The sequence below is a fragment of the Lingula anatina genome, chromosome 7 (genome assembly GCF_051362555.1).
Source record: "Lingula anatina isolate TDL-2025a chromosome 7, LinAna3.0, whole genome shotgun sequence".
Lineage (NCBI taxonomy): Eukaryota > Metazoa > Brachiopoda > Lingulata > Lingulida > Lingulidae > Lingula > Lingula anatina.
Genome location: NC_141773.1, coordinates 18,258,528 through 18,279,340, shown reverse-complemented (window position 1 = coordinate 18,279,340; position 20,813 = coordinate 18,258,528). Strand labels below are relative to the sequence as shown.

Genomic DNA, 20,813 nt, shown 5'->3' with positions numbered 1-20,813 from the left:
TGTGTGAAAAGATTTCAATCTTGGCCCCTTCCGTTGTTTTTGGGGGCTTATTTAATCTAGCAGGTTTGGTGGTATAATCAAATTTTCTGAACACAGAAGTGACTTTGAATATGATAAGGAAAGGTCAATTTGGAATAGGCTGGGAGGTTTTAACAAGTTGGGATGCCAAATAACACTTGTTCTGTGTTTGCACTGCACAGCGTATTATCAGCACTTTTAAGTAATTGTTTTTCAGCAAAAAAGCCAGGCTTTTTCAATAACCTGTTACCAGAGTGTTTTTGCCTCTGTTAACTAACACCACTAAAAATAGCAATTTGCAGTTGCCCTAATGTCTCTCATCTCTACTCTCTCCTTCCTTCCCTCTCTCCCACTCTCCTTCTATCTCCTCTCCCCCTCTCTCTCCCTCTCTCTCTCAATATGCATGTGTGAGTACATCGAAAATGTGGTATTCCCCTGCTGGTTCTTCAGTAGTCAGTCCACTTATTTCATGTTTTCTTAAAACACATGCTTAGACTGTAAATGACCACAGGGCCATCCTTTCCACAATAAATTGTTTTGCTGACTCATAAATATGTGTAGTGGAGATGATTTGAACAAGTGGAAAGCATATTGGACTGCAGGGTGGTTTGCACTGAGAGGTGATGACTTAACAAACCACAAGTGGTGAATTTATTGACTGACCATATGTTTCATCAAGTCACATTTTAATGGGTTGATTACACGAAATCAATGGGTTGATTACACGAAATGTGCGAAACAGAAAGAATACAATGACAATTTTCTTTAGCCCTTAACCTGAATACTTTTCAGTAGTAAAAGAATACAAGGAATGAATTATAACATATTAAATGAATTTTTTTTCAAAAACAGTAACTTTAAAGCTTTATTTATGAAATGCAGGAATTTTTGCTTAATTTCACCCAAATACTTTATCAATAGTGAACAGTAGATGGCTAATATTGAAAAGCCAGATAAATACACTGGTAATCATGGTGTTGATATCCCCAAGGACAAAAGCAGAGATAACCTAAAGAATTTATCTCAAAAAATTCCTGAAGTAAAATTGAATTTGGGGAGTTTCTCATCAATGCTATGATTAGGGTATCTTTTATTTCCAATTCCTGAGTCAATCATTTATGGGAAATCATGTAGTGAATCACTAATTACCTGCTCCCAAGGCCATTATTGTTCCACTGGACAATTACCATATTTATTTCAAATGGCGCCAGAAAGTCGCCAAGAATGTGTCAGAATTCCACACCATGGTCATTTGAGATGGTCATTTGATGACTGTTGGAGGGTTCTTACATCAGCACTCAACACTTCTTGGAATCTGTTAATGAAGTAATTGTTGAGACTTGTGAAGAGAGCCTCTAGTGAGCAATGCCATGGCAACATGTAAATGAGTTGTCTGGATGTCTGAGTATGGCTGAGCTGTTGGCAACTAACTCCAGATCTGGAGTAACCAGCAATGGCTTCCTTATCCTCATCATTTTATTCCCTTAGATTCAGTGTGAAACTGGTTGTATATATGACATATTGCTTCATAACTGCAAAAAACTCAATACTTTGTTTAAGAAATGGTATGCAAATTGCTGTACACACTAAATGTTCATTGCTGATGAACATTTTTGGAGTCTTTTAGTAAACAATAACTACTGGTCTTTAAGAAAACTCCACATTACAGCTACTAGAACCATTATGACCAACTGATTTGGACAGTGATCTTCTGATGGCTGGTCATTGTTATAGTCACTTTTAGTATCAGAAGTCTCCTTAGACCCCATTCTTATAGATTTTAGATCGATCTATCCCTGTGGGGAGTCTCACTAGATTACTTTCAGCTTAGCCGGCTCAAGCGTCTGTCCCGCCTACTAAAAGCTGTAAAGGGTAAATAACTATGGTGTGCGCTCGGCTGACTGCAATTTAGCGTGAACCCCCAGGGAGTTAGGTCGATCTAAATCTTAATCTCTGGATCGATCTAAATCTCTGGGAATGCACCCTTAGAAACTCCCTCATGTGGTAGACTAGGCACAAGACACCCAAGAAGGTTCCACTCAACCAGATGTTCTTTTGACTGACAGTTGGGGTTTGACAGTATTGGGTTTATAATGTGGCGGGGTACGGAACCATTCTGGCAGGTGCCATTGGCCCCTCTGTCATCATTATCATAGTGTTTGATACAAAATACTTTTGGTAAGGAGTTGGGTTGCCCTTTTCTTAACTGGCCATGGAAAGTTAGTCCTATATATGAATGTGGAAATATCGTCCTTCTATTAATGGCAAAAAACTAGGAGGGGGGATAAAGCCATCCTTGGCATGCAAGTCTGTTTTAACACCAGCCAGAGTGGAACTACACTAGCATAGGCCTGCCTGTTGTTGCTTAACCAAACACCCAGCCTTCTAGACCTGTGTATAGGCCACTGGGTGTGGATTTTATAAATCTTGGACAGTGTTTTACCCCCAACAGCTAAAGCAATAAGCAGTGTTGATTCTGTAAGCAGACATTTCATGGTCAGTTTGATGGAGGTGTGACACTTATCATCAGGTAATTGGATGCTGGATATCTGGACAGTGTACACCCAAGTGGTGGCTGAGAATGTTTGATGTTTTGACAAGGTCATAGGTTTGGACATGTGCCATTTCTCTGCAGTGTGCCTAGCCCCTCCCTCCACAAATGAAAGTTTTGCTCTCTGAAAATCAAAAAGTAAAACTTTGGCCTTGTTTTTCTGCAGTTTTTACAACTATTTATTCAACTTTTAGTTATACTTTGAGATAATGACAATTCTAAGTATTGGCATAACGGAGAAACAATCCCTCTCAGTAATGACTGTCTGTTTTTATATATGAGGACACCAGAGCTGGGGAGGAGGGGGGGGGGGGGGGGGGGGGAGCTCATTATGGTCATGCAGCAGGCATTGGCTTAGTCATTGACATGTATACACACAATGAATATTTGTTATGTACAGGTAAATTTAGGAATAACTTTCAGGGTACACATCCTTATCACAGTCTTGGATAAGATTAGCCAAGTTGCATTGGTGCTGTAGTTGTTGGAGTAAGCACTGTATTGGCTTGAAAGTGCTTGCATCCTTTTGGCACTCTTGGACACTCAAACATGTTTGTTGCTGTGCATGTTTCCCTCCCCTTCAAACTTGTTCTAAATGTCAAAACAAACAGCTATCAGACAGCTCTCTGAGTGGAGATACAACAATCACCCACACAACCTTTTGAGAGAGCCGACTACTGATATTGCCCCGTAGTATATTGTGCCTTTAGAGCCTGGTTCTGCGAGATTGTTCTCGTTAAGTGGATATGGATTGACGCTACAGTTTAATAGTTTCTCAGACTTAAGGTGCCTAGTAATGTCGTACGATAAGAAATGAGCAGAAAAATGGCTTTTGGCATTCAGTAGTCTTGTTTGATATAGATATGATATAGATTTCTAGTCCGATTTGCCTACTACATATAACTAATACAAAATAGTACATTCATGATTTAGTGTTCTCATAAGTTGGTGTAGTAAAATGTTGTCTCAGTAATTTCACTTTTGTCTAAGATATGTACACATGGCCATTATGTATGGAAGAGAATTGGTTTCAATTACTTGCAATAGAGTGTTTAAATGTTAAGAATAGTTTGTAGCCTGATATTAGTAGAAATGTGTGTGCATGCATCTGTGTTACTTGAATGTGTGAGGGGGTCATATAAATATGCATGCATGCATGCCTATGCACATGCACATTTGACCCACCCCTTTGCAATGGCAAAATGAGTCCCAATTTGAACATTGGTCTAAGAAGCTCTTAGTAGGGATGTGTATACAAAGCAACCCACCCAAGTGGAATGTACATTAAAAAAAAAACAGCAGTATTAGTATTATTGTAGTTCAAGCATTGTGATTCCAAACACCTCAGAAAATCCTCCATTTTGTTTTGACTCTGAGATCGGGAAGGATTAATGAGTTGTAAAATATCAGGACGAGAACATTATACAAACATTCAGAAACAATACCAACACAGCAGACAAAAGATAAATATTTTTCCTCCTGAAGACCACACTTGGAGTAGAAGAATAGGTTGCTGCTGTCTTCCTTTTCCCATAGATTCTTGTTTGTGAATGAATTTTGTCAAACAGTGATGTTGATTTGAAGATGTCGGTTGTTAAAAAAATGAAAATACAGTGAGTTATATGCCATTAAAAAGGTGATTGAAGGATTCTGGAGTATGGAAATTTTATGTGTAGACTTTGGCAGTGTGTGGTGGTTTTCTATTTTCATGATCATTTTGAATGAAGGCAAGGGTGTGTATTGTTGTCACACACATGTCATGGCCTGCATGTGTGTTTGTGCATGCGTGCATGCCTGTGCGCATTTATTTGTGTACGTATTTCCTCATTCTTCAAAACTACTGTTTACATTGCTTGTCAAAGAAATAAGTGCCATAATTATAAAAATATATTTCAATTGTCCTCATAATGAAAAGCACTTGAAGCTATGTCTGAAAAAAATGTGCTTGCTACAGGTGTTTATTTGTAAGTTGAAAACTATTGTGTCAGATTTAATTGAATAGTTTTAAAGTCCATGTTCTTATCTTGGAGATATTTTCCATTTGTAGGTTTTTAAGATGATTGTGACCCTAAAAGCTTTTAACTAAAAATTCTTTGCTTGAAAAAAGTGGAACTAAAAAAGACATTCAGAGAAAGAAAAAAAATTGGCTTAGAAGTCCAAGGACCATGAAGGCGTTGTGAAGTTATGTTGGACAGGGAAAAGTTTTTCAGGGTGAAATGTTTGTTCTGCCTTTCTTCTTCTGCTCCTTTGATGTTTTGTCAGATATACTTTCATTCACCCCTGTCAAGGAAGGCGAAGTTGGACCTCTACACTCAGGGTCATTTTTTTGGCATTTGATCACAAAAAAGACCATTTCTTTGGGCTTGCAGTACAAGCCATTTCAGATGGCCAGGTTAGTTTTTAGGAGGCAATGTCATGGGGTTATCTAGATGGGGACAATGCAGAAAAAATGCAATGTGTTTATAATGTTGGTTCGTTCAAGTTAGAGTTTACAGGTCTCCCTGAAATCTAGTTCATTATTTTGATTGTGTTTCAACCATTTGATTCAACATCCTGACAAACTGCCTTTTCTTTTGTCCTTTTTCATTGTAATTCTGGTTTATAGCAGTACATTCCAATTCAGCTGAATTACAAGAATAATATATTATAACTTGTGGGAACTTATTTTTAAGCAACTGCGTTCAAATGAAATGAAAGTGAATGAATGTCATTTACTTTTAACAAATGTTCCTGGGCCATGCACTTGCCCTTTATGACCTCAGCTAATCATTTAATCTCCATGGGTGGCAAGAGAAGATATTTTTTATTACTGTTGAGATTGCCTGTTTATTAAACACTTGTAGGAAACCCTACTGTATTTCTGAATGTAATATATCATGCATGCTAAGAGTTAAATGGATGGTTGCCTTTGTTAAGAAAAAGAGAAGAGGTTTAGAAATTGAGTTGCATATAAAGCACAGCTGCATTTATTTTGACAACGTCAAAGTTTGTGAGACCAAAGTGATTCGTTTGTCAGTAAGTCAATTGTTTCTGAAAATGTTTTTGTCCAAAATAAAAAGAGAAATCACCACTTTTTGTGAGGTTTGCTTGTGCTTTTAAACTAAAACTTGAGCCTTTTTTGATATTTAAAGCACAATACAAAAATGAATGTTTTATCTTACAACACAACCTACCAGAGTGATAACCTCAATGGAATTCTAGTGGATGATCTTCTACACACAGGCAATTGGAATGCTTGCATTTCCGCCACCTGTTATATCTCTCAGTGCTATTTTTTTCTGGTAAAAAAACAGCCTTAAAATAACCAAAGGAAAAGGGTTAGGAAAAAGCACAGCCATTAGTCTAGGAGAAAAGTGGTAAAGAAATAAACATTAGGGTTGCCACACTGATGTAGACTGTTATCCAAGATGCCCATTGACCAAATGTCTTGCTGAAATCACAGGCATAGATTACTGAAACAATAAATACATCTTTTACTTAAATTTTCTCTTCAAATCTAATTAAAGACAGGGTGCACAAATCTGGTATCACTTTTCATTTAGTGAAAGAAACTTATGATTGATAAAAATTAATAGACCTAGAGATAAATTATTTAGAAAACTCATTTTGTATAGGCACCATAGAGTGGAATACAATGAATTCAGTCTTATGATTGCAACATAATGCCTTTGGTTCATTCTTCTTTATCTTCTTCAGTTATATAATTATAACCTGCATTTATCCCCCCCCCCCCCCCCCCCCCCCCCCCCCAATTTTACATTTCACGAAATGTAGTATCAAGTACAATATTTTTAATTAAAAAAATCATCTTCAAGTGTTCAAATTTGCTTGTTTTTGTCATTTCAGACATAGTGGCTGAAACCATCCACCCCAACCCCCGTATAGTTGAAAACCCCACTGATGCCTACGTGGCAAGGAATGAACCCGCAACCTTGAACTGTGGGGCCGAGGGCATGCCTAAGCCCACCATCACGTGGTACAAAGACGGCGTGCCAGTGATAACGTCCAACGAGGATACAGCATCGCACAGGATGTTACTGCCCAATGGTCAATTGTTCTTTTTAAGGATTATACACAACAAGAACAACAAGCCAGATGTAGGGACATATTACTGCAATGCTACTAATATCCATGGAAGTGCAATAAGTAGGAACGCAACCTTGGAAATAGCAGGTAAGGAAGGCCCTTTTGATATCAAGCGGTATAGTTTTTTGGATCCAGTTTGAGCGATTAGTGACTTTGTAGCCTGGCTTTTACATAAGAATGTATATTCGCGCTCAACACAGCCACATAAGTTGATTATTTTTTAATAGTACATTGGAGCTTGTGAAATGGTTTAAAATCCACATAGCATAGTTACTTGCTAGACAAACTGGTGGGTTACGAAAAACTGCCTTGCTCAATGTGAGAAGGACTAACACATGATTTAATCTTAGCAATACAGCAGTACCAGAATGTTTCGCAAGATAGACGACTTTTACTTGACTTTATCATAAGATTTCACCTAGACAAAGATGAAATTGTAGAATTATGTGTTATTGTTTTCACCAGGCAATTAATAGACAAGCCATTCCATAATAAATATATGAACTAAAGCTTTAAGCTACTTATCACCATTTATGCTTGGAAAGCTAGTAAAATTATGACAAATCTGACAGTAATCCGTTATCAGTTATGCCATTAAGTAGATTCATGTAGGATTTGTCTGAGCACAGGTCCTGCCTGCTTCATTAAATACAACTGTATAATATTAGAAAAGATAAGGCTGGTCGGTAATCACTGTACAGCATATGTAGGTCTCTGGGTAATTCCTCACTCGAGATTACTATACAGAAGAAATGGCTACCTCCAGTTTTCAGAGGTTTGCCACCTCCTTGATATCCTAACATGCCATAAGTACAAAGACATGTTACCTTAGGATAAGCAGCCTCCCCCCCCCCCCAACCTTTACATTAGGCAGGTAAGAAGATAATAGTGTTCTTTGTGGCACACAAATAAACATAAATTTGGGCGTCATCCAAAAATATGTTATTAAATGTAGTTTAATATCTTGTAAAAAGTATTCACGGAATTATTTTTGCCTATTTGTGACACACCACATGGAGCAAAGTTGGTATTTTTTCCTGCATGAAGAATAGATATTATTATAAAGAAGTTTAACATGGAGGACTCCCTTGGCCCATAGGTCATATTGAAGCAAATTCCCCATCACTGAAGTTGATGGAATATGGTTTCAAACTGGGATGCAGGTTGCTTTTCTTTTGTAATTTTGGTCAAAGGATGTGTCATCAGAAAAAATGAGAAAGGTTGTAACAATTTGAAATGAAGTATTATTTGTAGGCCAATCAGGAAAGCAGGTCATTAAAAAAATTATCTTGTCCAATTTGATATTTATCCAGCTGGCAGCTTACATTACCCTGCCTAATGTATAGGCTTTTTTAGTTTATAAGGAGAAGCATGCCAGTTTGTTCTTGAAATCCCATTAACTTATCATATCGGAAGCTATGATAAGAAAGAAAAAAAACATTTTTCCAGTGTCTTAAAGCCTCATGGAGGACTTTAGCCATTTAGAGGACAATTAAGAATAATATCTGTTAGTGTAAGGCCATTTTCATGTCTAGTTTCATAGTTTTCTTTGTCACTATCTGTAGGTACCACATAAGAACAATGTGCAGCCTCTCAAATCTACTCATTGTATAATGAAAGTATTTTGAGAGAATATGCCAAGGAATAAGTAGTGATGGATAATGTGGGAGGTATATCTCAAATTTGCCAATCATGTCTAACAGGTTTTCTGTGTAAACCTCTTCAAGTGCACATAACTATATATTTGAAGTGGGTCTAGAAGCAGTCAGTGTACTTTATTTACTGTATAGCCTGCTGTTTTACGTAGTTTTGATGATATCACTGTTAAGTGTTTTTATGGTACTTGCTGGTGTGGATTTATTGCAGTATTGCTGACTTTAACTTCCATTTAATCTCAAATAACTAGCAGTAAAACTTAGTAACAGAAACAGATTAAGGTGAGAGTATATGTGCAACCTTATAAATTTACCATACATCTCAGATATCTTGATTTTAATTTCAAAATCTGCAAATAAAACTACCACTCCATGCAATGGAATATGTGAATCGGCTTGTTCCCCTCCCATCTCTCCCCCCCCCCCCCTCTGCCCCCACCACCAGGAAAGAAACCAACATGTGCAAACTCAACAGAAAATATTTCCATCCTTGGTTCTAGAGCCCTCCCTCTGGGCATAGGCAGCCAGTATAAACATTTGGGATATTTAGACTTTCCCTGAAGTCTATTCCTAGAATCTTTGTACTTGACTCTGAGGAATGCCTGGTTTACCTTGCCTAGGAGCCTGCCCATCTCTTGGTCCTTTGATCTTTAATTATGTTTTATCTTGGGAAATATTTGTTCAACCTGATCCTACAGCTTCTAGGTACACACAGACTGGGGCTGCATGGTGAAATTATGCAGAAACCATATTATGGGAGGGATAAAGATTGAAGGGAAACTCAAGGATGGTGGTGTATATAGTATTGAGAATCTTAGATTGTTCCCCCTCCCCCTTCATTTTCAGCTCGAGAAACTGTGCTGAAGTTGATAGTTTTTGGTGCAAATTAAGATCTCTGATGAGTCTAGCACACAAAAATCTATAGAATTTAGATATTTTTGGATGGTCTGTCCAGGTTTTTCTCTTAGGTTACTAGTGGAAAGAGGGCAACTGAGTTCTCTTTGTGTAAATTTTGCTTTTGAGCTATTTTCAATTATTTGCTTCTGTTGATCAGTTCATGGATGATACCTCCATATAAATGAACAAAACTTGGTTGATTTCTTTATTTTTACTTTTTTGTTTCCAACTAAGAAAAAAAAACACTCAAATCTCATGACTTTCAAGCTAGTATATGAATTTGCATCTTTAATATCATCATTTTGATTTTCAGTTCTGCGTGATGAGTTTGAGACCAATCCGCACTCGACCAAGGCAGCCATTAACGATGACATTGTTCTCGAGTGCGACCCTCCACGTGGAAAGCCCAAGCCGACCATACTTTGGAAAAAGGACGGGATTGTCATTGAGAGGGACAGGAGGGTTGCCATTGACGACAGCGGCAAGCTGACAATATCGCAGGCACAGAAGACAGACACTGGCACCTATGTATGTGTGGCCAGGAACAGAGCAGGAGAAAGGGAGAGCGTCAGCGCATATGTTGCTGTACAAGGTACCATGTTAAAAAGATATAGCTTAACATTCGAAGGTACCATGTTAAATATAGATATAGTACATTGTTTGACGATATGCAAGGAATTACATTGAATAGACGTAACAGACAGGATAATTTAACTGATGTTGCCTTTCCACTTTTCCACTCAATGTATTAATAAGAGTTAAAAACTTTTAAAAAGTCAGTTTTGGAGGTATTGGGGCAGAAATGTGGTAGAGGTCCAACACAACCGGTTCAGACAGTCTCCACACACCAGTGCGGTTTGCTGAATTTTTTCTTCATGTTGCAGAGAAACCAGAGTTCACAGAACCACCCCAGGACAAAGAAATTCAAAAAGGTCAGGGAGTGGAGTTCAAGTGTGCTGCCTCTGGGGACCCCGCCCCCACCATTGCCTGGAGAAGAGAGGAGGGGGAGATGCCCCTGGGGAGGTACAATGTCCGAGAGGATGGGACCCTGGAGCTGAAGCTGGCTGAGATTAGTGATGAAGGGGTGTATATATGTCGAGCTTCTAATCCAGTGGGTTATAAGGATGCCCAAGCCAGGCTGACTGTACAGTGTATGTATATTGCTGATTTATAGTTTTATGGTCATGTTCACATCAAAACTAAGTTAAAGCAAAATTATAAATGAAAAAGGAAATAAATTGATAAATGAAGCTTCAGCTGTGTCATTGTTATATTTGGCAAGAAATCATAGAATACTTTACAAATTAAATTTACCAAATAATATTATTTTTGGGCTATGGAAACATAAAATATGGGTTTATGTCCCATTTTAAACAAAATTGTGTGTGAATACTTGTTACATTGTTCTTTTTTACATAACACATTTTTGACATGTCTGTGATAAATAATTGTTATTTGATTTGATTTCTATTTAATGATGCGTACTCTGATGTGTCTGTGAAATGCAATTAATATTTGACTCGATTTCATTCCCAATTCTAGCTCTGCCAGAGTTCACCATTACGCCTAGGGACAAGACAGTGGGTGTTGGGAGGACGGTGTCTCTTCGCTGTGCTGTGACTGGTAATCCCCCGCCAGCCTTGTACTGGAATAAAGAGCAGAGTAAGGTAAAGTATGGCCTGTAGTCATGGAGATTTTGTCCTCTGGAGTTTAAGAAACTTATGTGTCACTACTACTCTCGGTATCAATGACAAAAATCTTTGAAGCAGTAAATCTGTATAGTGATTACAGATTGAGTTACTGAACAGAAAGTTGCTTTGTCAATGAATGCACTAGTTGTGCCAAGCAATAAAAGGAGGTGGTGTGACTCTTTGAGCTTCTTTTTCTGTATCTTGGATTTCTCACCGAAAACTTGCTTGCTTTGTTTGCAGGTTTTGTTTTTTCCGAGACAAGGGTACGGCAGGTTTACAGTTTCAGATGGTGGAACATTAAAGATAGAGGACATTAGAAGGAGTGATGATGGTATATACCTGTGCCAGGCAGTGAGTGTGGCAGGGACTGCTTTTGCAAGGGCAAGGATCACAGTGCAAGGTGAAGGTCATCATGATGAAAACTAAATAATAATAATACTGAAAATTGTAGAATTTTTTTTTTTTTGATTATATATAATGTTTGAGGTTAACATTAAGAACTCCTGGTTTTTTCATAATTCCAGATGTGGACCCACGACCACCTCCCATCATCCATCAGGGTCCATCGAACCAGACCCTCCATGTCAGCACCCACGCCATGCTGCAGTGCCAAGCCTCAGGGGACCCCTCCCCTACAATACAGTGGTACAAGGCCAACCAGCCCCTGCTGGCAAACAACCCAAGGTTCACCCTGCTGGCGTCAGGGACCATGCAGATATCAGGTGAGAGTCCTAGTTTATTAATATGTATACCCTTACATTAAGGGCTGTTCAGTAGGAGAGATAAACCTGAACTGGTTCTGGTCTGAGTTAACTTCACTGGATAATTGTACTAGTAATGGGGGCTCATTTTTTAGGAGAGATTTATGAATGAAAAAGCAAAATCTAGCAAACTTCTGATAAAAGTTATGAAAGTTCTTCTTTCCTGTTCCACCAGGATAGAGATTTATCCAGAATTAACCAAGTTTTAACTTTTTGCTCACATTGAATCAGATATATTGCCTCAGGATACCTAAGCCTGGGATAAGAATGAATTAGGATAATAGTTAGGAGAGATGTACATATGTCTTAACCACTGATGAAATAATTTAGCTGCTTGTAGCTTTATGGTCTCTGATGTTTGATATACTTTGCAGACCTGAGGCTTGAGGATACAGGCTACTATCAGTGTAAAGCAGTCAGTGAGACAGGGGAGACAACAAGAGGAGCTTATCTCACAGTAGAGGGTAAGAAGTGCATGTAAACTGTATACAATGATAGCCACTCAAACAAATAAAAATTTTGTTGTTTTAGAATATTTTTCTGTTATGTAATGTGCTACATATTTCATTGTTTACACCAAAGTTTTATCATTGATATATTAGTTGTAATTTTTAAGTTGGCTGATATATATTTGTCCAATTGCTACAGAATTTAGGACTATCTTTTGTATTGTACTGCATCTCATTTTGTGAACTTACATTTTCGTAATATGAAATTTCGTCTCAGTAGCCAGCCATACGACGGTCATTCACCGCACTCCAGAGGCGTCAACATTTCCTGGACCGCCCTCAAAACCATCCATCCTGGAAATAAATGAGCATTATGTCAGGTTGTCGTGGCAACCAAGTGAAAATACTGGAGCTTCCCCAGTGACAAGTTACACTATGGAGTACTTCAGCCATGAAACGGGAGAGGTAAGTAGATGGATGTCAGGTTCAAGTGACTTCTGTTTATAAACAGTAGATGTAAAACAGGTCCTACAATTATTATTATTATTATTATTATAAGTATTGTGTTGTCTCAATTTAATGAATTTAAACTACTAGTATTTTCATTTTTGTAATTGAAAACTACATACATCAATTCAAAAAACAAATATTGAAAGTATAACATATTCAATAATCCAAAATGAAAATTTTGTGTTTTTTTCATTACATGGAAAGTCAAAATTTGCTGAATTTCTCACCTTCCCCCTCTTCTAGGGATGGATTGTGGCCTCCAACAATATCCGTGGCACCTCATTCACTGTGAATGGACTTCAGAGTGACACCAAGTATATTTTCTTAGTACGGGCTAGGAATAGCCATGGTCTGAGCCTACCTTCACCTACCACAGAGGTGATAAGGACCAAAGGTAGTTACCACTAGTATCTGTAAATTATGTCGGTAACTTGAAATGGTTTCTCAAAAGTCAGACAGAGATGGTGGCAGAGGGCTTATTAGGTGTAAAATTGCTTTTAGTAGACATGAAATTTTCTACAAAATTAGAATTTATTCAGCATTTGACAAAGATTTACAGTGCTTATTGAGGCAAGCTACATTTCACGAACTTCAGTGATGTCATACTACTTTACTGATATACACACGCTTCAACCAAGTAAAAGCAATTTTAGATTTAAAGTAAATATGATTGTAATAGATAAGTATAATGAAGCAGTGAAACACTGAAGGCAATCAATTTGAGACTCAAACCAACCACCTGTGATAAAAAATATTGTGGATTGTAATAAAAAAGATTGATAAATCATTGTACGCATTGGTCTGATGGTACATGTTTTTGTCACCAGGGGGCAATGGCAGCAGACGGACGGAGACGCAGATAGATATTCCACTGATAGAGAACATGTTATCTGGAGATGTAGTCAGAATGTCAGAGCCTGAAGTTGTGGGGTCAACCATGGTCAAGTTGACCTGGACGGTGAGTTGAGCAACCTGACCATTGACTAATGATTTATATTGTGTGATTCTCTACACCACCCTTGCATTGCTTTTAGACCATAATTTCAATGTGAAATGACATCTTGTTATTGTCTGGAAGCAAATAAGGTTAATTGCTTTAAGATATATGTCATTTGCCACAGGATTAATCATAAAGTCAGTATTTACAGCATAGCAAAAAAATTTAATATGAATTTTTCATATTACACTGGAAAAACTGATATTCACTAATTAATATAGAATTAAATTCCCATCCCCATTTATCTAGGTGCTGAAATCCCAGCAATATATAGAAGGCTTTCGTGTGATATACCGCGAGGTTGATCCCTCTCAGAGAACGGTATCCAGCTCGGGCAGTAACTCCTTCTATAAGAACTGGTACCAAGAGACCGTGTCCAGCAGCAGGTCTACTATGTATTTCTTACGACACCTTAGAAAGTGGACGTGGTACGAGATCCGAGTACAGCCGTTCTTCTTGTCGGTGAATGGCCAGGCTAGTAACATTGTACGGATCAAGACCCAACAAGATGGTGAGTTTGAATATTATGTTTGTGTACTGTGAACTTTCTTTTCTTCATCTCATTTACAGTTTGTCTTCAATAAATATTAATAAAAAGAATTGTTGGTTAGATTTTCTGGGAGCTTTTTAAGTTGAAAATTTTGATAATCTGCTGTCTGAAGTGAAAACTCTAGAAGGGTTTTGTTCTTTTAAATGATCAAATAATTTATAATTGTACATATACACATTACAGTGTTAGAACTGGAGTACATTAGTCACATCCAAGGTATCTCATCCTTTTCATTTCAGTGCCATCTGCTGCTCCCCAGAAAGTGATGTCAAGGAAATTTGACAATAATTCAGTCTATGTTGAATGGAAGCCACCTGCCACAGAGAACATACATGGGGTCATGAGGGGATATGTGGTAAGTTAAGACAAAAATGGTGGAGACTTTTACTTGAAAGGTTATTTAGTTTATATTTTGTGTAAGAACCTAAAAGTAGCTGCCACAATATTCAAAGGTACATTCTAAGTGACACAGATCAAATTTTTGTGAAATTTTTTCAGATTTTTCTGATTGCTGATGATCCTCAGTACAGTCGTAACATCACCCTAAATGCTAGTACCACGTCATACATGATAGGCAACCTGATCAGCGGGGTGGAGTATAAACTACAGATTGGAGCCAGGACAGATGTTGGGGTGGGGCGAGTCAGTGAGGCCACAACAATTGGTATGCTTTTTTTTTTCAAATCATTTCCCTGATAATTTTACAACTGACATAGTAATTTTAACTTTGATTTTGCACAGTGTCTGATGCCATTATTAAATTAACACCCTTACATACTGTAGTTGCGTGAAGGAAGTAGAAATTGGTATAACCAGGAGTTGTATGTATGTTAAATCTAGTAGATTAAATCTATCACATGTTCAGTAAATTGCATTGATTTTGATCACCTAGCAAGAATACCATAAATGATATGCCATCTGTTATAATTATGATTATTATTCATTTCACTTAATATATATTCATTTATTAAACTTATAGGAATATTATAAATAAGATATATCTTGTCTTTTCCACTAGTAATCGGCCAGCCTCCCTGGTTTCTTCCGACCATTATTGGGACTGTGGGTGGAGTCCTGTGGATTGTGCTGTGTGTCTTTGTTGTGTGGCTATACAGAAGAAAAAGGAACAAGAAAGCACAAAAGAACAGTGTTGTCATGGGTATGTGCAACAGCATTTTAGATTTTTAAAAAGTGAGCTCCGGTTATACTTTCAGTGAATGTTAAAATATGGAGAGCTCACACTGGATGCTGCTTTTGCTTATGATTAAAATAAAGCTGTGAAATGTTGTATAGGAAGATTAGCAAATACAGTAGTTGAAATGTGAAGATTTCTTTGGCACATAAGCATTGGAAGACTTTGTTACTGATTATATTTGAATATGTTCCATTTCTTTACAGTACCAGTGCACAAGGCCAATGACCCAAATAGGTGCGTATGTGAACATGTTTTGTGCAGATTGTAACATAATAGATAAGTGAAGGATTTCTAATGTTTAAAAGTATTATTAAATTTCCTCTTCTTGTTTCTCAATTCCATGAAGTAAAAATGAAATAAAATCAACTATTGCTCTCCCCTCAGAATGCCCAATATTGTTCATGGTGATGTACTCAGGAAGGAGTTAATTATGCTAAATGGTGGTAAGTTTGGTCAAAGGATCGGTCCTGACCTTCAGGTTAAGGAAGTTACCTTTGCCTCAAGGTTACAGGAGTGACCTTTGCCTTGGGATAGGTGTAGGATAATGTCTGTAGAATTGGCACAACTATGAATGCTGAAGTTTGAGGGAAAAGCCAAATATCTGGACAGAAAGAAAGAGCAGGGCATTTTTTCATGCACAAAGTATTTAGATCATTTTTCTCTAAAAAAGGATGGTAAAAAGGTGATTCTTACCACTGGCTTCTATATTTCAAACTTCAGCAAGATTTGTCAGGTGATCTTCTTGCAAATGACCTTGGTTGACCATTCAATCAAACTGAATTGACCTAATTAAAAACGAAAAAATAATGTTTTGGTTCAAGTGCATAAAGGCATATATGCAATGACATGTATTTTTGCAATAACACAGACCAAGGTTGTTTTGCAAGAGGACTGTCTGATTCTGTGACTAGAGGTTTAGGCTCTGCTTTTATTTTATCTTTAATTTCACTCTTTCTGTCATTAATTCCACTTGTTTCACTCTCAGCAGAAACAGCTTGGCACAGGCTCCTCCTCCTGGGATAATTCTAGCCAATCGGGACACTTCTGCTGGTCACCATGACAATCAGAATTGTGTCAACTCTTGTTGCCATGGCAATCCATCAACAAGCAATCACCAGTGCACTCCTTCATATAACAATTTCAGTAGTAAGACATGTACTTGATTTTCTACTTTAAATTTTCCAGAAAAAGCATGCTGCTATAAAAGATGAATTTGTGATTCCATTTCTTTTTGAAACACATTAAAAATGAAAGAGAACTGAAATAGACTTTTAATTGGAAGGGGCTTTGCTATATAACCAGGGGAAATAATCTTTATAGATAAATTGGTCTCCTTTTAATATAAAGCAGCATTTTCAGTCAATGTGGGTAGTCCTAACCATTCAAGCAGGTTGTCCGAGAAGTTAACTTGCCATATAAAACCCAGCTGAAGGCATTATACCAATAACCTTCTCATGTTGGTGTTTAGGAAAATGAGGGGTTAGATTCACTGCCTTTAGTAAATCAATTTTAATCAGATAGAGACCAAAGATGTTGGAACAGAGATATGTGTACCTAACATGACTGGAAATGCATCTTTAATGTAGACTTAGTCAGGGATGGTACATTTGTATAGTTTTAGTTTAGTGAAATGCTACTTCAGGTGGTTTCTGTCCATGACACGTATTTATTATTGACCGATTTTAATTTTTGCTGTGAATTGAGTTGTCATTATTGTAGTCATTGGTGAAATTCAATGTTTTTTCTTTGGACGCAAAAAGTGTTCAGTTAAGATTTAAATGTATTTTGCGTCTGATATCAAAGAACAAGTTTTTAAAGCAGGATAAAATTAAATACTATCTATCTGAATTTTATAATGTGTTTTTAACATTGTCAAATCATGAATGTGTGGTATTTCTGGCGTTGAACTTGATCATTCTTTGTCCCATATGACATTCTTCTGACAGTTACATGAAAAAAGAATTTACTAATATGTATGAAAATTATTAGAATTCATATCTTTTGAAACAAATTACTTTCTTTCTTAAAGCAGCTGTTTCTGATTATTTTAGGGAATTCTGGGAATGACCAAGATTATCATACAAACTCCTCAGATCAGAGTAAAGTCATCAATGTAGGCGATGAAAATGTCTACAACTGTATAGATGGCGCCAGTCCACAAATCAAAACTTTCTACGACAAAGGTCACCCTCTCAATGTGACACCATATGCAACAGCAAACTTAGTTAATGCAAATAATATATTAAATAAACAGGTAGGTATCATTTGATATTCCCTTTTTTATTGAAGGTGAAAGTGTACAATGTGGGTGTGTACTAAAAGTCTTAATCAAAAACAAAGGATAAATGGTGAAAAGTAATAACCCTTTTGTTCTGAAAAAGCAGGAAAAAATATTTGACAGAATTGCATTCAATGAATTGTTCTTTGAAGAGGATGAAAGTATTAATTCCATATCCCCCTCTTTCTGCAGCATTCAGAAAGTGCATTCCGGCCCATTCGACAGGGCATCATTGATCCTCAGATGCACAGTGGCTCCAGTGACAGCTGCTTAAAGCCAGGTATCAGCAGTGAGTCTAACACGGACAACAGTAGGCCCAACACAGGTGAACATTTCCCAGTGAATGCAGAGGGGGGCGGGGGATAGTGGGGAGGAGATGGGGGCACAGTGGCTCTTTGTATTGAGATTATATCACCTATATTGCAAACTCAGTTAAACACATATGGGAGACCTACTTTGCAAAAACCAACCACTTAGCACAGAATTATAGATTTTTATATTCTGATATTGAGATCTGGGATAGAGATTGTGATTTAATAAATGGGGACTTTACAACATGATATAAATTATACCATCAGAATGAAAACCAGCTGTGTTCTAATGAGTTTGCAGTGGGCTTAGATAGACCGGGAAATATTCACTGATAATCTGCTTGTTACACGTGTATTTCCTTGAAACAATATTTGTTTGTTATGTTAATGCTTATGAGTTAGACCAGCATTCATTGTGAAGTTTGTTCTAAATATGTCAGTTTTGTATTAGCATCCTGCTCCTGTACATTAAAAACCCTTAAATTTGTTAAGAATAAATTGTCTATGTCTTATTTTCTGTTTATTTGAAAGATTTGGCAACTTCTGTTCATTTCCCTGAAATGCCATGTCTGGACAGACAAATTGCTTATGTAAATTCATTTCAATTGTGTATTTATGAATTCAGATATACCTCATGACCACTACCACTACAGTGATCAAGTGGGCAGTCCACACAGCGAGTCAAGTGAATTCACCATGGATGAAAATGGAATTCCATATCGAAAAAATAGAGGGCAGCAGTGTAAACAGCCCGTTTTAAACTTTGCAGACTTATTACCCCCTCCCCCAGAGCACCCACCACCCACAGATATAGATTCCCCTCCAGATTCACCACGTAGGGGGAACTCTCCTGTGAGAGGAGGTCAGAATGAGAGGTATTATGATAGAGGGCAGCATTATGGACAGTTACGCAGCCCTTTGTCCCCCGCCTCATCGGGGTCTATTAGAAATTATCCCCAGAGAGGGAACGGACAGTACAGCGACTCAGACTACAGGTCTCAGTCTCCCAAGAGTAAACAAGCTCAGCAGTTAGCTAATGGTGATCACAGAACGCATTCGCCTAGGAACTATAACGAGGTTTTACAAGCAAGAAATATGTCACAGTCCCCTCGTCACAGAACTGACTCACCAAAGTCGTCATCTCAGCAGCAGCCGCCTTCATACTCTGAGGTGTCAGCCAGTGAAAACGAGAGGGGACCCACACCTCCTGTGAGAGCATATAAACTTGTTCCTATTCATAATAAAAGTGACCTAGGAGGAGGTGGAGGAGGTGGTGGAATGGGAGGGAGATACGATTCAGATCGAGGTCCAACTCCCCCTGTTAGGATGTATGCCATTCATTCACCTATATCTCCAGCATCCTGTCCCGGGGTGTGCATGGACCGAGGGATCCAGTCTTCTCTTCCTAGCCTGACCAATGAGAGGGTGCATTCCCCTATGTCAGCAAGGTTAGCATTTACCGTATGATCAACAGTTTTCACTGAAGAGATAATGTAGGAATACTCTTTGGAGTTGTTACAAAATATTTTGCAATTTATATACACCTAGACTATGATTTAGGAGGTTTCTCCGAATGATAAAACAAATAGGGTCTTGTCCCCAAATCACCATTCACATGACCAAGGTTGATAGATGGTGAACCATAATTTGGTCTTTGACTGGTCTTCTTTAGTCTCCACTGAAAAAAAACTGTTTTATCATCTCCTCAACTTGTAAATCAAATTGATAACGTTGAGGGAATAGATTTTCTTCTTTACAGTGTTTGTGATATTGTTTGTAGGTTAGAAATGGGTCACCACGGAGGCCCTCAGCTCAGTCTTGACTACCGCCCCGAGTCCCCAGTCTCTGAGGGGCTGCCAGATTACGCAGGAGACTCCGACATGGAGCCGCCATGTCATCAGAGGGATTGTGGGACACCTGATTCCAGTATTGGCGAGCCTGAGGGCAGTGTCACAGGTATGTTGATGCACATAAGCCAATGTCACCTAGTATATGTATCAGCCAGAGCACTGGGCATGGTATTTGAACAGCATTTATGAAATAAAAGATGTTCAGGCAAAAGAATTACTGGAAATGGATATTTGTGTATTTTGGAAAGAAAAAACAAGCATATCCTAGGCATTTTCTAAGTTTGTCTCTTGCTTTTCATTACATTACAAACTTGTAAACACACTCAGGAAAATACACAAACACCTTTCATTTACTCGGGAGTATAAATTTTGTTTTCAAGCAGAGGGATTAATTTTAGTGTTTTTAGCACTAAAAAGATATTGCTTGATATATTTTATTGGTAGTAAGACTCATTCATATTCAGGTAGCTTGTAATATATTGATGATTACCTTAACTATTAACAGTTGACACTTTTAATTGTTATCAGCCTTCTCATTTATTTGCACTGTTCTCTAACATTTGCTATGGCTAAATCTCTAACTTACTAAGAAAAAAGTCCATTTATTAGAAACCTTATAAGCTTTCAATGATTTTAATTCAATTTCGATTAATCATTCTTATGACATTGTAATTGTGCTTAAGTTATGAATATCATAATGATTTGTATAAATTGGTCCTTTATTTGTTCAATTCTGCAATGTTTCCATGTCTGCCAGCAAACCTTATTAAAAAAAGTATGTATGTGTCTGTAAATCATTTGTCGTTATATGTGCTTATGTTGATCATATCTGTCAGTTGATTATTTTATTTATTTATTTATTTATTTATTTATTTATTTATTTTTGATGTCTTTTAAACATTCAGACTGATTGAATTTATTATAATTTTATAATGTTATAAAACTGTCTAGTTTTAAACCCTAATGACCAAATCACATCATCAGAGGTTATTGTCTGGGGTCCAATGGGGTCTT

At 37.5% G+C, this 20,813-nt stretch overlaps 1 protein-coding gene across 16 annotated transcripts in view; it reads left to right on the top strand.

Moving 5' to 3' along the window:
* LOC106174496 (roundabout homolog 2-like) overlaps positions 1–20,813 on the top strand; it is a 74,096-nt gene that overhangs the window by 50,059 nt on the left and 3,224 nt on the right. For 11 of the 16 annotated variants that reach the window (XM_087018621.1, XM_087018619.1, XM_087018615.1 and 8 more), the window contains 20 exons: positions 6,416–6,742; positions 9,521–9,799; positions 10,092–10,358; positions 10,750–10,874; positions 11,139–11,298; positions 11,423–11,620; positions 12,034–12,123; positions 12,386–12,573; positions 12,862–13,012; positions 13,446–13,576; positions 13,865–14,126; positions 14,405–14,520; positions 14,664–14,829; positions 15,184–15,324; positions 15,564–15,594; positions 16,346–16,506; positions 17,412–17,614; positions 17,831–17,963; positions 18,575–19,397; positions 19,730–19,905. In XM_087018621.1, coding sequence (XP_086874747.1) covers positions 6,416–6,742; positions 9,521–9,799; positions 10,092–10,358; positions 10,750–10,874; positions 11,139–11,298; positions 11,423–11,620; positions 12,034–12,123; positions 12,386–12,573; positions 12,862–13,012; positions 13,446–13,576; positions 13,865–14,126; positions 14,405–14,520; positions 14,664–14,829; positions 15,184–15,324; positions 15,564–15,594; positions 16,346–16,506; positions 17,412–17,614; positions 17,831–17,963; positions 18,575–19,397; positions 19,730–19,905 — 4,128 coding nt within the window. Of the gene's footprint in view, positions 1–6,415; positions 6,743–9,520; positions 9,800–10,091; positions 10,359–10,749; positions 10,875–11,138; positions 11,299–11,422; positions 11,621–12,033; positions 12,124–12,385; positions 12,574–12,861; positions 13,013–13,445; positions 13,577–13,864; positions 14,127–14,404; positions 14,521–14,663; positions 14,830–15,183; positions 15,325–15,563; positions 15,595–15,744; positions 15,804–16,345; positions 16,507–17,411; positions 17,615–17,830; positions 17,964–18,574; positions 19,398–19,729; positions 19,906–20,813 lie in introns of all 16 variants that reach the window. The other 5 variants (XM_087018613.1, XM_087018614.1, XM_087018617.1 and 2 more) reach the window with 5 other exon arrangements.